Below are 17,018 nucleotides of genomic sequence, written 5' to 3'. Positions count from 1 at the left end.
TCCTAGATTGGTCCGATCCGGTCTAAAGACTCTGTTCCACATTAAAAATGAACCAAACCGGTTTATATTTATAAAATCATGGGCTTTGTAGGCCATCTAACTACAACTCTTAGCCCATATGAAGTACAAAACCAATGTTACAATTATCAAAATAATTTACTATCAACCGCAAATTCAACAGCCTCATGTTTTTTCAAACATTACTATTTGTTTGAAGGGCAAAAATCAATCACTTATTTTTCTTGTGACTGTCTTTCTTGGGAGTGGCGAAGTTAACGAGAGAATGGTAAATAGCACCGGGACTCCAATTCTCCGGGATAACAGCTTTAGCAACAATCACTTTTTTGGTCACGGCAGAGGTAAGTCGGACGTTGAACGGACCTTTCAATGCACAGCCTGGGTTAAGTTTCCAAACGGCGGATCTCATCTCCTCCATTTTCAAGTATTTTCCACCGGCCGGTTGAATCTCCACGCATGCGAAGTTTCCATCACCGTTTGCAAACTTAACGGCGAACGACATGTAGTAAGGATTTGCTCCGGCGTCGACATGAATAGCTATTTTACTCTTAGGATGTTTGCAACATGCACTGCATAACATAAACATGCAACGTCCATAATGTACATGAGTAAACTTAATTGGTTTGTGTAAAGTTATTGAACCAAACCAAATTGAACTAATTTCTATCCGACAATCTTAACTAAATTAAACCAACCAATTTTTTTACAAATTTCATTAAAAATACGTACCGTTTGTACCTAACCTTGAGTTCTCCAAGGTTACGTAATTCATCGCCTTTGCCACGTTTGGCCAATGCACCAAATGCCTTACCGCTAAGATCAAAATGGAACGCCTCCTTCGTGCAGCCGGCACACTCATCTGCTATCATTACCTTGATCGGCTTTTTGGTGCATAATGGATGGTCACATACAAGCTAAAACGTTACATGTATACGATATTAGTGTAGTCACAATATGATATTCGATTAATTGTAAATTATTAATTTATTATATATAAATATTAAATACCCTATAACATGCCCCACAACCCGTTCCATCTTTGAATAATGAAGGTCCTCCGGCTGAAACCATACATTGGTAAGGGTGTTTTGCCACTGCATCACCGAATCCACAAGCCCCTCCTATATATATATAATAATGTTTTAAGAACCGGTTTTAAATATGAAAAATGTTTTCAAACTTTAGGTTTTCTGGATCAATTAAAATTACCTGTGGTGCCAGGACCTTCTCGGTCACCATACCAAGTGATGCCGGCGCTGTTCCAGCGGGTATTATTATGGCAAGAACATGGCTTCAATGAGATTGCAAAGAGAGCAACGATAAAGCAAAAATATTTGCCTGAAAATAATGCCATGTTTCTTGAAAGAATGAAGGGTTTTGTTTTGTTGTTGTTGGAGAAAAACCAAACTTAAATAGTTTCTAGATTTTCAACTAAAAATACATTATCCTAAATTTTAGCAAAACCAAATCTTAAAAAGGCTATTAAAACATATGATGAGCTTTTGTTATTTTAGAAACTAAAACCAATAACAGAACTATAACCGTTCAATGAAAGTTTATTTTGATTTATTGGTGGAGGTTAACTTTATGAACATACACGATGGGGGAAACATATAATAGGTTTTGTTAACTTTTCAAAGTTATATTTACGTTCATTTAAATTATGGTGTGCCAGGATACATACATCAACTCCCATTATTATCAGAATTTTTAAAATTGCTTAGTTTTCTATACTGACGATCAAGTGAAGCCCTTATAAATTTTTGTTAATAGTTTTCTTAACATAATGCAGTTTCTACGTAATCTAATTCAAAACTATGTCTAACTAGTTAAAGAATTTCAGTGTCATTGCTAAATTGTATAATTGTGAGAATAAACATAAATTATACAATTACTGTTGAAAGTTTCAAATGAAAATGTTTTCAATATTATTCGCATGAGAATAAGAAAGATACAATGATAACTTGTGAGTTTCTCTTGGTCTCCTACATCCGAATATGGGATAGATTCAGTTAATCTGAAACTAAAATCTCATAATAATTAAGAAAAATTGTGGGACAAAAATATAAAAGAAAGAGAAAGTTTAATAATATATCAACTTAAAAACTATTGATAATAATGTATCATTGAAACCTGCCGATTAATCAATCATTATATACACCACATCAGCAAATTCTAACACCAAATCAGCAAATTTTATCTTTAGCATTCATATAGTTATATGTACTAAATGAATAACTTGGATATTTTCAAAACATGAAGAAAAATATGTGTGTTATTGTCTAATATAATATTTTGTGAATATGCTTCTATTACTTTTAAGTCAAATAATATTTTCATTGCTATTTTCCGATTTAAACCCTTTTTTCTAGCTCTCATGCAAATTCTCTTGCTTAGATGAAAAAAAATGAAACACTATTCTCAAACTCAATTGATATTGAATCTAATACAATGCTCGTACTTACATCATTGCTCATCTCTACACATCTATATTTATATTTGCACAAAGACCATAGAAAACACTATTAAACTCTAACCAACAAGTTTGTCACTAAAACATCATCATCACAAGTACAAAGCGACAAAAAATAAAATTTATTTGTCTACAACAAGATTCGAGCAAACTGATGATGATGATGGTTAGGATCTTGAACGATCATTTGTCCGGATTTAATTTCTTCCGCGCAACGTAATGCCTTCTCAATCCGATAACCTCCTCCAAAACTAACCTCTCTTTCAAGATGACAACAATAACTCTCGAACACACTCACATTAACATGTAGCTTGAATCCCATCAAGAACAGAAACTCTAACTCTAATCTGTTCAAATCTTCTGTCTCCAGTCCACCTACTTTGGCGAAATATGAATTTCTGTAATTCCTGAGAGACATAGAAGGAAATAAATTTAGAGAATTAATCTAATTAAGCAAAATGTATATTTTCTTTAAAAGTTTTTTTTTTAAATAAAAATTTTCTGGAAAAGGACAGAAATGTAAAATGAGCTAAGAAAAATCGAAACACTTACAAATCCTCGACGTATTTAGAAGCGATCATGATGGTGGTGATGAGGAGACGATGTACATTGGTGAGACTGATTTTAAAACCGGGATTGATTTGACAGAACCGGTCAATGTAGACATAAGCCACCACGTAAACCGAAGGACCGGCTTTAGTGTACCGGAAAATCCTCTCAAGGTACGATTGTATAGTCAAGTCGGGGATTTCACGGCAATCAAAGATATGGGTTTTGCCACCGCCGCATGAAGAATAACACGCCGGCGACGCTCTCCGACTAATCCTCTGGTTCCGAGTTAAAGTTCTGTCGATCAGAGACGAGAGTAGAGAGATAACCAGAGGTGTCTTGGAGTTGTCTTGGTAGGAGTAAGAGTATAGATCAGACCGGAGTTCTCTTGGAGAGATAATTAGAGAATTAGAAACAGCCATTGATAGGTAGAGTTAAGATGATGTTTTGTAGTGATGTAATCGAAGATGAAGTGAAATGGGATATGTGTGTTGAGGTTTATATAGGTCTTCGAATGTAGTCAATCAGGTACCTTCCTCTTCTTGTCTTAACCTTCGTGTGTGTTAAATAGTATTCTAGTAATAATTATTATATTATATACTTTTTTGAACAAAACTATTTATATACTCTATTAACAATAAAATTTAGTTCGTAAATGCACGGTAGGTCAAAGACAAGCTTTTTAATCGTAAATTGTTTGCTTATGTATATATATAAAACAAGTTTATGTATAAACTAAAAATTTATGAGAAAACAATTTTTTATTTGTGGGATTAATTATGTGCGTCTAGGTTATCTTAATGTGATTTATCGATAGTTATATACAAATAAATGAATGTAATGGATTCATAAAAAAATATTATAGGCGATCAAAAATTTATACTATGAATTGAATTGTACAGATTTTACTTCATCTGAAATAGATGCAATATCACAAAATACACAAACAAACAAGTACAAATCTCAGAAACACGGAAATAAAAACAGACCAAAAACATATTTAAATATGTATCCCTATATACATCTGCAAGAGTTTTTTCAAATGGAATGTTATGGAAAAGAGAAACGACATCGATCTTTGGAGTCTTCTGGAAGGTGGAAAGAAGCTACTTAAACAAGCAAATTCTCTTTTGATTTATTAAAAATAAAATAATCTTGAAGATTTATGTGTCTCTCTTTTGTAAGCTAACGTACAGATATAACAGCTAAGCATTTTCTTTAATAATGTATTCAGTAACCAAATTCAAAGTACTTCGAATAAACAAATCCCATAAACTATATGAACCAAATTAGCATCGCCGCCGACAGTTTGGTGAAGGTGAATCGAAAGTCAGCTTAGTTGAAACTCTCGGCGACAGAGAGGCTTTGTTCGGACGTACAAATTTTCATGTGTCCCACCTGATGACCCGTGTATTTTATGTCACACTTGTGAATCTCGTCAACTCTTGGTCGCCTAGTTTGCGATACCACAAGGCGACCCACACGCACGGTTGCTCAATCACCTATGTTATGTGAAGTCGAATCGATGATATATAGACCAAAGTAGTACAAATTAGATCATTTCAGTCCTGATGCCAGAACTTACCATTCACTGACTTATGTCATCCGTCTGATTTTCGGCAACCCCTGGTCGCAAAGTTTTGTTTCGTAATTCGTTTTTTTCAGGGACTATGTAATCTTTGTGTCATTGGTTTCATGGTTGAAACTATGTAATCTCGGCCAGTAATTAGGGCTTGCTACTGCCTGGATAAGAACTTTGTTACAAAAAAATAAACTGTTTCGACAAAACGGTATATATATTTTATATTAAACAAGAACACTAACTTGGGAATATTAACATGTGGTTAGTCTGGATCCACTTTGGTGGAAATCAAAATATCCATGTATAATTCAAAGAAAAAAAAAACACATTAACAAAGTTGCATACAAGCTTTATCTTAATTATGTAGTTAGATATATACAATTATACAAGTTTTTTAATTCCAGTTAAATGGTATTTTACGTACAAAACGATAATACTGAACATCAATCATCTCACTATATAATGCTCATCAGCTCATCATTTTTAAAAAGATCCCACCGTCTTAACCACAGGGTGGTGGGCTAGTGGTCTTGAGGTAGTTAACACACCAATACGGACCCGGATTCGAATACCCCCTGTGGCCACGGAATGCTTTACGCCCTCCCCAAGTTTAAAGTTATCGCGGCGTTGGTGCTGGGTCCTTGGGTAATGGGTATTAGTGCCGGCTGGTTCCGGGCCAGGGGGATTAGATGGTTGGCAATCGGAAACCATGTGCGGATTACGGGTCTTTGGGCAAACGGAAACCACGTGCGGATTACGGGTCACCTTTGAACCTCCTGTTAAAAAAAAAAAAAAAAAAAAAAAAAAAAAAAAAAAGATCCCACCGTCTAAATAGGTAGGTAATAATATACTTGTAGCTATCAAGAATACATTGCATGTGCAATGCATATATTGACTTGAGACGTACCGAGTTTTCAACCTTATTGATCAAGCTACTATCGTCTTTTTTTTTGTGCGACAGGCTGACAGCTACTATCGTCTTTATGGAAATACCTAGTTTATCTAGTGATGTAGAAACTATATACGTCGTTCTTTTTCCTTTGTTTATTTTTGTGTGGTTAAGTAAAATCGATAGAAAACAATATTCTATCTACTCGTTTAGTCGTATATGGATGATATAAATGATGTAAAGTCGAAAAAGAAGCTGCCAGTCTACCACTACCTTACGAAACTAACCCATCCATATATAAATTTGATATACACACTTATATTTTTCTTTAACATCTAAAAATGAATATATAAAATGAAGTATTGTAGTAGGAATGATTGCTGAAAGCAAACAAACAAAACCAAACGTTGGGGAAAGCAGTTTTTACATTTATACGTCATTGTCTTCTTATGTAAATATTAACATGTATGTCTGTGATATCCCTACACCATATTAATTAGAATGACAAGAAGTTATGTTCTTTCTACTTTTCAACAAACTATACACACTGGTTTTGTTGGAGCGTAGTGTTTATACGCGGCGACGTATATTCATATGCTTAGACGTATATATATTTTCAAACTTAATATTTTTTTTATTTTTTGGTAAATTGTTATATTTGCAAACTTATTATTTTCACATATGTCGTTGGATTCTTCCTTTTTCGGTGGACTCTGATGTGTTTAATTATGTGTCACTACAAACGAAATATAAAATATATTTCAATTGATAACTATATGAAATGATGCAATTAAACTCGAAATTTTTATTAATAAACTTTCAGTTGTTTATGTTATATATACAGGTAACACGTATAAATTAACTAATGGCTTATCAGATGCCAATCAGCACTTATCTTTTGTTAATTTGACCATTTACGATATCTTTTACTTATTTATATATGATACATCTAGTAAATCGTAGTCACGACCTATGTAAAATGATAATGCTTTTAAAATGCTATACGTACTTACGGTAGTTACATGTACGTATTGGTTTCCTCTCTTTAAAATGCTAAACCTTTTAATTAATTTAAATCCACGTATAGGGATTTGTATTCACTTGGAGAAACAAACTTTTGTCGGGATGATTAATAGTGGAAATACGTAAAAGTTTTCGTTGTGGAGCTATGTCGCTGTTGACGGATACATATGCATTTTAAGTAGTCAACAGGCTGGGCCCATAAATGGAAATGAAAATACATGGGCTTGGCCTCAAGCTTGAATAGTCATACCAAGTTGTTTCTTTTTTTTAACAACTGTATTTATTTATTCAGATATATGAAAATTACATAGAATGTATAAACAATAACAAGAAATACATTGAAAGACATAAATACCAAGTTGTTTCTTATCAACAAGCAGTGGGCTATATAAGTATATAGTAATTTTTCTTCCAACTACCCAAAAAACTGTTTAATTCCTATTTACATATAACTTTTTTCAATTGAATGTTAAATTGAATTCAAAAAAAAAAATCTTGTTACATCAAGGGTGTTCAAATTTTAGTTTATGAAACTATATTCTTCTATCATATCTTTGCAACATCAGTTTTGAATAAAACTTTGTCTCGATTCAAACCAGAAAGCCATCTCCCCAATCAACTCTTTGTTCCCCTTCCTCTGTAAAAGGGTAAATCTATTTCTCATATTTTTATCCAGGCTCTTAATCAGAACTTCACTCGGTGATGGGAGTTCATTATGTCTTCTCATATTCCTTTCCATTCAAATAGCATGTATTGTAGACTGCAATATGTAGCGAGAAATATTTACTCTGCTTCAATTTACATTCGCAGTAATTAGTCTAACCATACTTTCCCATTCCACTGTGAACTGATGCATTATCCCTTTCATTAATTAATGTTTCCCACACTTGTCTTTGTCTTGAGTAAGGACACTTAAAAAATAAGTGATCAATGGTCTCCAAGGGTTCTTGGCACAACACACATGATGCATCGCCATCCAAGTTACAAAAGCGTACTTTGGGGTTGAATGCTTGAACCACATAGCAGGATGCCAAGTACTTTGGGGTTGAATGCTTGAACTACATAGCAGGATGCCAAGAACAGAGTTGATGTTTCTCTTTAATATTGAGCCAAGTTTCCTGAGTAGAAAACTACATATACATTTCTTAAAATCTGAATATATATGAAAATATATTTTTTTGATCAAAATGAAAGAAAAAATTTTAACCTCAATAATTTTTAACCCAACTTGTAAAAAATAATTTTAACTTAAATTTCTCCAAATGTTGTTCTTATTATGAACATTGGTTTCATTGCTTTCGTTGATGTTCTTCATCATTTCATGTCATGGGCAAGCTCTACTGTTTTCAAGACAAGAGCAAATGTAAAAGAACAAGCAAGCAATGTCTTACATTTTTTTCTCAGTACAGTCACTTCATATTCATGTTCTTTAGTTCTGTTTTTTGTCTTTGACAGCGAAGCTGATTTAATTTATTATTTAAATAAGATCAACTTGATTTTCATTTGACCATGATAAGTTTCTTTAAGAAATCATTAAAACGAATGGCCTCGCGAGTTCTCATGATGTAAATCAACTTCTCAAGCATGCATACATACATGAAGGTCAAGTAACATTTATGATGTAATTTATATCGCAAGTCACATAAAGCAGAGTCAATTGTGGAAGTTGAGAGGCTTTTATAACTGATAGCGAGAAAATTTAATGCAGCCAATAAAGCATTTATTAGTGATATAACTTAAGAAGAAACTAAAAACCAATTAAAAAGGAAAAGAATTCAAATGAATACTACTAACAAATTAATGACGTGATTAACAGAGTTTGAATTAACTAATACCATTGATACTTAGCTCTCCCTCGGTCACGTGATCATCGCCGTTACGATTACGACTCCTCACCAAACCCGTTAACTTCAAAAACCCTCAAAAGAAAACGCCAAAGGCAAACGCTAATCATTGCGGTTGAAACGGCAGAAGATGGACAGCCGATTCAAGTTGTTCCTTCTGTCGCCTGAGTTCCATAACTTTCCGGTGAGAGTTAGAATGCTGAGTCAACACAAACGTCGGACTCGACGCAGGTCTGTACTCCGGCACAAGCCTCCCTGATTTGAAACGAATGTAAAAGGTTTCAGATTTGACAAGAATGATAAGAAGGAAGCTTTAAGCTTTACTGAACTTCATTCATTTCTTGATAATGTTAACGTTTACAAGCTTGCTTATTTATACAAGAAACTGAAAACCCTAGAAACCTAATGACTTAGGACAGATGTCAAGATCACATTGCTCTCTAGATATCAAGGGCTGCAAATCGATTGGACAGCTTCAGACCATTATGATCTTCAGTACATGCAATCGTCATGGTCTTCTGTCCTTGTACTTTGCTTTTCAGTTTCTTGTCTTCATTACACGAAGCTAGCCGTTGAGCCGCGGTGATTTCAAATTCCGGGCCTTTGGAGTGTGTTTGATGTTTGGGCTTCAGCTCGTGGCCCATCTTCTGTTTGTCTTTGTAATCTGCCGCCAAAACTGTACCGTTTAGTGCTCTGTCTTCAACAGCCCCTCTCAAACTTGGGATGGGTGATGAATCCACACCAAGTTTGTACCTGAGTGAATCAAACGCTTTGAATGTCAGAGGCTTTGTGAATATATCTGCAAGCTGAAGACGAGCTGGAATATGCTTCACAAGTAGAGCTCCAAGAGCTACTCTTTCTCGTACATAATGATAATCCAGCTCGAAGTGTTTGGACCGTTTGTGATATGCTGGGTTAGCCGTGAGATATACCGCTGAAAGATTGTCACAATACAGCGCTGGTGTGGTTCTTATTGGTACGCCGATCTCACGCAAAATAGAACACATCCAACTCAACTCTGAAGCTGTCTCAGACAATGACCTGTACTCTGCCTCTGTTGAACTTTTTGAAACCGTAGGTTGTTTCTTTGAAGACCAGGAGATGATGTTCGATCCCAGATATGTACAGAAGCCTCCTGTTGATCGTCTGGTGGTGTGACATCCAGCCCAATCACTATCACTATAGGCACGCAGGGTGAAATCTGTATCTTTGAAGATGTTGATGCCGTAAGCCAGTGTTCCTTGGACATACCGGAGAATTCTTTTGAGAAGCATAAAATCAGAGACTGTTGGCTCATGCATTTTCTGACACACATAGTTCACTGAGTACTGGAGATCAGGTCGCGTCAAGGTCAGATACTGCAGCTTCCCTGCCAAGCTTCTGAAGTACGTCGGATTCTCAAACTTCTTGTCCTGATGAGGAACTTTGCTCAGTTGTAATGGCAAAGGTGTTGAAACATCCGAGCACTCAGACATTCCTGCAACAGCTAGGAGATCTTTAGCGTATCTTTCTTGTGAGAGAAACATTCCAGATGCATGAAACGTTGCTTGAATCCCAAGAAAGTAATGCATTCTCCCAAGATCCTTCATGCGAAACTGCTTGTTCAACTCTTCGAGAAGCTTATTCAGTACTGTGGAGCTGTTTCCTGTTAGTAACATGTCGTCCACATATAGCAGAAGCATGATGATATCTTTGTCTCTTCTGTAGATGAATAGAGAAGGATCCTTGATACTACAAACGAAACCAAATTCAATCAGATAAGTACTGAATTTATCAAACCATGCCCTCGGAGACTGCTTCAATCCGTAGAGAGACTTGTGCAACAAACACACGTGATCAGGCTTGCTTGCGTCTTCAAATCCTTTAGGTTGTCTCATGTAAACTGTTTCATTGAGGTCTCCATGAAGAAAAGCATTTGCTACATCCATCTGCTTGATATCCCATTGAAAAACTGTTGCAATGTGAAGAACAATCCTGATTGTAGCCGTTCTGACTACTGGACTATACGTTTCCAGATAGTCAATGCCTTCTTCTTGACTGCAACCTTGAGCGACCAGACGAGCCCTGAGCAGTTTCACCGTCCCATCTGCGTTCAGCTTCTCTCGATAGACCCATCCATTACCAATAACATGCATATCTGGAGTATAAGGAACTAGAGACCATGTTTTCGTGAGCTTACAGTTTCCTATTTCCTCTATCATCGCGTTGTTCCACCCCGGATGTTGCAGCGCTTCAGTAACTGTTCTCGGTCTTGGACACAATACCTTTTGCGTGAGCAAAGCATATCTTGGATTTGGTTTGATGATGCCTGCTTTTAGCCTTGTTGTCATTTGATGATTATTGACAGGACGAACCGCACTTGATAATCCAGTCTCTTCTTGCCTTGGTTGAGACGATGATGAACTTCTATTTTCTGAGCTGCTCTGAGAGAACCTCGTGGATCTTTCTGTAATGGCCAGAGGAGTATCTGTTGTCTCAGACGAACGTGACACTGAACAACTTCCAGTGCTTGAATCATTTGTTGAAGCAAACTGTTGTGGTTTAATGACACACAGCTTGTCTCTCGTCTTCTCAGGGCTTTCTTGAGTTGATGTTGACAAAGACTCTGGTACTGCACTGATGTTGCTTTTCAACCAGGCTTCCATAAGAGGTGTTGTGGCTTTAGGATGCAAGTGACCATACTTATCGGCGAAGGGAAACTTTGTTTCATCAAAGATAACATGTCGGCTGATGTAGACCCTTCCTGTTACTGGAAGCAAGCATCTGTAACCCTTGTATTTGTCGCTGTAGCCAAGGAACACGCATGTCAATGAACGAGGATCGAGTTTGTTTTGAGTGTAAGGACGAAGCATGGGAAAACAGGCACTTCCAAAGATTCTCAGTGCGTCATATGAAGGTACTTTGTTGTGAAGCACCTCAAATGGACTTCTGGCGTCCGAGTTCACTGAATGAGGAAGCATATTGCTCAGAAAGTTTGCTGTCATGAATGCTTCAACCCAGTACTCTTGAGGAACTCTACTCTGAAACATCAATGATAAACCGAGTTCAACAATGTATCTGTGTCTTCTTTCTGCCAAACCATTTTGTTGTGGAGTGTGAGGGCAAGAAAGTAGCTGTTGGATCCCGCTTGTTTGTAAATGAAGAAGAAGCTGATTGCTTATAAACTCCCCACCACCATCACACTGGAAAGTACAAATGGTGGTGTTGAATTGGTTTTGAACAAGCGATTGAAAGGCAATGAATATAGAGTAAAAATCTGATTTCTTCTTCATAGGGTACATCCAACAGAACCGAGAGTAGTTATCAATAAGAACAACATAATATCTAAAACCTTGGACTGACGCTACAGGAGACGGACCCCAGACATCGCAGTGTATCCTTTCAAGTGGCTTCGAAGCAACAAACTGAGACGCAGTGAACGGAAGCCTGGAGCTTTTTGCCATCTGACAGGACACACACAGTGACTTTGATCTCTTATTGATGGAAATTGATTTGATAGAAGCTAAACGCTGGAGAATATGAGGATTAGGGTGCCCCAGCCTTCGATGCCAGACTTCATCACTCGCAGCAACCTGTCTTGTACTGAAGAAAGCATGAAAGCCTTGACCCTTTATTGAATACAGACCTTTAGTGTTTCTTCCCTGCAACAGAACCCTCTTGGTTGCCTTGTCATACACGCAGACATTATCAGCATCAAAGTCAAAACCGCAAGGATAGTCCTTTGTAAACTTAGACACTGAAAGCAATGGTTTAGCAATCTCTGGGCAAACTAATACGTCATTTAGTAGAAGATTACCTGAGGAGGAAGCTATGCTTGCTGCGCCAGTGTGAGTAATGGGAAGATATTCCCCATTTCCAACCATCACTGAGTCTGATCCCATGTAGGCTTGAGCGTTCTGAAGATGATGTGGGGAGTTAGTGATGTGAGCCGATGCTCCTGTATCTGGAAACCACTCTCCTCCTCCAGAATCAATCATATCTGATACACGCAGGGCCGCCAGTGCATTGTGCATCTCGTCGGTTTGGTAGCTGTTGTCAAATCTATGCCAGCATCGCATTGCGGCATGGCCTACTTTACCACAAATCTGACAGACAGGTCGAGCTTCTGAATCGCCTGAGATTGAAGATCTTGAAGAGGACGATGAAGAAAGATGCTGTGGAAACCCTCTTCCCCTGGTAGAGAAGAAGTTGCGTCCTCCTCTGTTTCTACCTCTGTTTCTGGTGAAGAAAGGTCTTCCTCGAACAGTGTTGAAGGCAAGATGTGGCGTCACTGCTGTGTCTGTGGAATAACTCTTGAGTCTATCATCGAATGCAACCAGTCGTGGAACCACATCTTCGAAAGTAGGGTGATACTGAGTATCCATAGAACCTTCAATGCTTGTTTTGATTGGCTCATATTCTTTTCCAAGACCCAACAACACCGCAAAAATCTTCATCCTTTCATCAACAGGATGCCCTATTGAAGTGAGTTGGTCGCAAATCGTTTTGATGTCACGAAGGTAGTCATCCATAGATCTGTCTTGTTTGACGGTAGTCTGAAGTTTTCTCTGCAGCTCAAACAGCCTGGCCGATGTTGGTCGGTTGAAATGACTCGCAAGGGTCATCCAGATCTCAAATGAACTGGTACAATGAACCACTGAGCTCTGAACGTCTTCGGAGAACGAACCAAGAAGCCATGACTGTATAGCTTGGTCAGTTTGGAACCAAAGCGCATAGTCAGGGTTTGGAGCAGGAGTTGTTGTACCATTTATCGTCGGAGCTGGTATTGTAGGAGGTGGTTGAGGAGTTGATCCGGTGACAAAACCAAGTAACCTCTGTCCGTTGAGAAAAGCTTCAAACTGCCGTTTCCACAAGATGTAGTTCTTCTCGGTGAGTTTGACTGTAACAGCATTTGTGAGTTTAAGAGAGGGTGGAGTATATGGTTCCATAGATCTGTTATCCATGGTGCTCTGATACCATGTAAAAGGTTTCAGATTTGACAAGAATGATAAGAAGGAAGCTTTAAGCTTTACTGAACTTCATTCATTTCTTGATAATGTTAACGTTTACAAGCTTGCTTATTTATACAAGAAACTGAAAACCCTAGAAACCTAATGACTTAGGACAGATGTCAAGATCACATTGCTCTCTAGATATCAAGGGCTGCAAATCGATTGGACAGCTTCAGACCATTATGATCTTCAGTACATGCAATCGTCATGGTCTTCTGTCCTTGTACTTTGCTTTTCAGTTTCTTGTCTTCATTACACGAAGCTAGCCGTTGAGCCGCGGTGATTTCAAATTCCGGGCCTTTGGAGTGTGTTTGATGTTTGGGCTTCAGCTCGTGGCCCATCTTCTGTTTGTCTTTGTAATCTGCCGCCAAAACTGTACCGTTTAGTGCTCTGTCTTCAACAACGAACTCCACAGGCGTTGCAAAGCGTTTTAGGCCCGAGCGGTCCCGTCCTCCACTGAGGCGTTTTCTCTGACGCGCAGTGCGTGCACCTCCTCGCTCCGCCTCCCTCCGCCGCTTCGAGTTTCTTGGTGGGCCTACGTTTTGCGACGGAGTGACAAAGCTCTGCTTCTGGCGTCGGTGCCCATGTTCCGGTTACGGAAGGTGCTGTGGCTCTTGATCGACGGCTTCTTGGTTTTCCCGTGAATGACGTCTCAGGCCTGACGGTCATGGTTAATGGATTCGCTGGGTAATCAGAGAAAGAGTCGTCCACGAATCTTGATAACCATTCTAGATGAGCTGCGTCGTCACTCTGCATCAAAAATAGAAATAATAACAAAAATCAAATTCGAAACCATAAGGTGACTATAGACTATAGTCTATAGATAGAGCTGATCATGTACATAACAAGACATTCTTTTCCATTTCTAAAATTTCAATGGTTTTATATATAAATCATTCCGCTTCTAAATTTTTAGTGATTAGTAAATCGTCCCGCTCTAGATAAATCTGTATTGATCATTGAGTATTTTATTCCGTAATTATTTCAAGTCCATAAAATTTTAGGACAGGCCCTGACGATAGAGAATATGCGCAATGGAACTGAGTTTTGAACTTACGGGAACACAGAGATCATGGGCGAAATCAGTGAGGGGAGGAGGAGGAGGAGAAGTGTGGAAGGAAGTGGAGGTGGGTGAGGGGAAGTTAAAAGGGTTTTCCGAAGAAGATGCGGCGGAAGAAGTAGCGGATGAAACGAAGGTGGAGGAAGATGAGAAGATTTCGTCCTTGGAGAAGTCGAGAAGGTCGTCGATAGGAAGCAAGTCTGGTGAAGATAGGCCGTAGACGTCCATTACTACGAGTCACACACACACTTGAACTCGGACTTTTAACTCAGATTCGCTCACTCAGTAAGTGCTCACTGGTTGAAGGCTTTAATAGAGAGATAGTGAAGTGGTAGAGAACGTGTATAGAGTTATCATGCACCGAGACTGACCTGACCCCATCACTTTTTTTTTTAATTTTATTATCGACTTTAATAAATATGTCTACGTTTTCTTTGAACATGCATGTGCTACAAAAGTCTGGCTTGCGGGGGTTGATTATCCAATCTAAATTAGTGCATATTTATACGAAATACAACCATAATATAATTTTAAAAGTATGTAAAATCCCACTTTGATCGATGATTTACATAGTTGATGTAAGGAAGCAACTATGATTTGCATCTCTTTCATAGTGACTTCCGATTATACTTACAGATTAGAGTATGAATCTAAGAAAGTAAGGAAGCGGAAACTATATAAATGAAATGATATTTGCTCGTTTAGTTTACAAAAACTCCAAAAAGACAACTAAAAAATCAAATGGATGGATGAAAAGAAAGAAAAAATCAAATGGATGATGGATCCGGTGTATGCTCTTCAGAAACTACAAAATTAAGAAAACTAAAACAAGGCTTTATATGAATATAGAATTTTGTTTATTTATTCATGAGTTTAGTACGAAACAGCTTTGCTAATATTTCTTGATCTACTAGTGATGATTTTTCTACTATTTTAAAAAGTATGGAATAATTAATAATACTTATGTAGTGGGGAAATGGAAAATAGGTGGAGACAATCAAGGAGATGGGTCGACCGACGACCCGAAGTGCATTGCACTTTGGTTCTATAAATTCCCATGCCCTCTTTTGTGTATATTTTTTTCCTATCATTTATCATTTTATGTCTCTTTCAAGCCTTGATCCTTGCTTCTATATTATTCGTTCCTTATAATTATATAATTTCTCGTATGTACATAACACATGAATGATATAAAAGGAGGGAACCAATTCTTGCGAGCATTGTTATCATATTTGCTAAAAATAAATCACACTTATAAGTTATACCTATGTATCTTGTGCTCAATTTCCATGTTGCACCATCGCTACACTTCCAGGTTATATTTTTTTTTGGCTAGGTATATATGTTCTATTCCAAGAGAATTTTTTTTTTTAGGATGCATATTAGTACATTAAAATGAGAATATACAACCAAAACATATTGCAACAACAACATATCTTCGAGTCCGGCAGTTCACGGGCTTTAACTTTCAGCAAAAAGGAGGAGTGACCATGGGAAGACAAGAACCGGATGAGGATCTTGATCAAGACATGGACGGGTTAGACGAGTTGAGGCAAGACGAACCGGAGGAGATGGTCCGAACCTCAGCTATCCTTCAAGAGAGATTGGGACGAACCGACGAAGTCTGACCAAGATTATTCAACATGCTCCGAACTTCAGCTTTATCGACAATAAACTAGAGCTTTAGTCTCATATTTTGATATCTTTATAGGCATATCAAATAAAACAGGATGGCGAATGAGATAGCACATCATACTTATGCATTCCAAGATATGATTAGATAGTTATACACCGATCTGGTTACGGTCTTTGATGTGAGACCGACAGACCAAATGATGAACTGTATGTTATAACAATATATATATATATATATATATATATATATATATATTTGCAAGTTTAAAGCGTATATATAGTTTGTAACGTTGTAAGGCTTTGAACATTACTATTTTTACTGTGGTTAGATATGTACTTACATATGCTAAAAAAAATTCTCTGGAATTAACTTCATAAAAGACAAATCGTATATACATACTACATTGATTGAACAACCACAGAATAAGCGTCCCACAACGTGTTGAAGTGTCTCTGTATCTCACAAACATTATTTCCATTGATCAAATAATTTCATTTGAACAAAAAGTTAAATCATTCAACAAGGTAATTAATTATTGTTTTGTTTCGTTTGTTTAGTTCATTTTGCTTGTTTTTAGTAACTTTATGCATTATACAGTACTTTAATTTTTTAGATAGTTATCGTTTAAAAATCTTAATTGAAAAGAATGAAAAGTAGTTTTTTTCTGAAACTATTAAAAAAGTAGTTTATCCTCACAAGAGTTTACGGCAGATGTTTGTTTGTTTTTTTTTTGGTAAACTGTTAAGATGGCGGATGTTATTAAGCGATATATATTTTCATCATACATTTTTATAATATTGAAACAAATCAGACTGATGTAGTTTATTATTTACCAATAATATTTATCTGTGCCAAAGGAGTTGTTCGGCCGATAAATTAGTGATTTGATACGAGCCGACAATCTCAATTATTGGCCTATATCCATATAAAAGTTCTGAAGCTAAAAATATTGT

The 17,018-nt window shown here is 37.1% G+C and overlaps 3 protein-coding genes across 3 annotated transcripts; all 3 read right to left on the bottom strand.

The window, feature by feature from the left end:
• Nucleotides 1-41: 41 nt before the first annotated feature.
• Nucleotides 42-1,421, bottom strand: LOC106356796 (expansin-B5-like). Its single transcript, XM_013796523.3, has 4 exons — nt 1,228-1,421; nt 1,027-1,139; nt 748-932; nt 42-587 (listed from the first exon to the last, which is right to left on the bottom strand). Exons 1-4 carry the CDS (start codon nt 1,370-1,372, stop codon nt 230-232), a joined length of 801 nt encoding a protein of 266 aa, XP_013651977.1. The 5' UTR covers nt 1,373-1,421; the 3' UTR covers nt 42-229.
• Nucleotides 1,422-2,411: 990 nt separating this feature from the next.
• Nucleotides 2,412-4,379, bottom strand: LOC106356856 (cyclin-U2-2-like). Its single transcript, XM_013796578.3, has 2 exons — nt 3,044-4,379; nt 2,412-2,898 (listed from the first exon to the last, which is right to left on the bottom strand). The coding sequence occupies exons 1-2, from the start codon at nt 3,460-3,462 to the stop codon at nt 2,622-2,624; spliced, it is 696 nt and encodes a 231-aa protein (XP_013652032.1). The 5' UTR covers nt 3,463-4,379; the 3' UTR covers nt 2,412-2,621.
• A 3,853-nt stretch (nt 4,380-8,232) lies between these two features.
• LOC106353113 (GATA transcription factor 4-like) lies at nt 8,233-14,751 on the bottom strand. Its single transcript, XM_013792788.3, has 3 exons — nt 14,427-14,751; nt 13,777-14,119; nt 8,233-8,648 (listed from the first exon to the last, which is right to left on the bottom strand). The coding sequence occupies exons 1-3, from the start codon at nt 14,655-14,657 to the stop codon at nt 8,485-8,487; spliced, it is 738 nt and encodes a 245-aa protein (XP_013648242.2). The 5' UTR covers nt 14,658-14,751; the 3' UTR covers nt 8,233-8,484.
• Nucleotides 14,752-17,018: the final 2,267 nt, after the last annotated feature.

This window comes from Brassica napus, chromosome A7 (genome assembly GCF_020379485.1).
Source record: "Brassica napus cultivar Da-Ae chromosome A7, Da-Ae, whole genome shotgun sequence".
In the NCBI taxonomy this organism is placed as follows: Eukaryota; Viridiplantae; Streptophyta; class Magnoliopsida; order Brassicales; family Brassicaceae; genus Brassica; species Brassica napus.
This window is presented reverse-complemented; position numbering and strand designations above follow the sequence as displayed.

Bases quoted from the DNA above. Each gene is read 5' to 3' on its own strand.
- LOC106353113 (XM_013792788.3), bottom strand. From the start codon at position 14,657: ATGGACGTCTACGGCCTATCTTCACCAGACTTGCTTCCTATCGACGAC. The intron at 14,120-14,426 runs GTAAGTTCAAAA...TTTTTGATGCAG, and splicing joins CCCATGATCTCTGTGTTCCC to AGTGACGACGCAGCTCATCT. The intron at 8,649-13,776 runs TTCGTTGTTGAA...AAACCTTTTACA, and splicing joins GCTTTGCAACGCCTGTGGAG to TTCGTTTCAAATCAGGGAGG.
- LOC106356796 (XM_013796523.3), bottom strand. From the start codon at position 1,372: ATGGCATTATTTTCAGGCAAATATTTTTGCTTTATCGTTGCTCTCTTT. The intron at 933-1,026 runs GTATTTAATATT...GTAACGTTTTAG, and splicing joins GTTGTGGGGCATGTTATAGG to CTTGTATGTGACCATCCATT. The intron at 588-747 runs GTACGTATTTTT...TATGTTATGCAG, and splicing joins CTCAAGGTTAGGTACAAACG to TGCATGTTGCAAACATCCTA.
- LOC106356856 (XM_013796578.3), bottom strand. From the start codon at position 3,462: ATGGCTGTTTCTAATTCTCTAATTATCTCTCCAAGAGAACTCCGGTCT. The intron at 2,899-3,043 runs GTAAGTGTTTCG...TATGTCTCTCAG, and splicing joins TCTAAATACGTCGAGGATTT to GAATTACAGAAATTCATATT.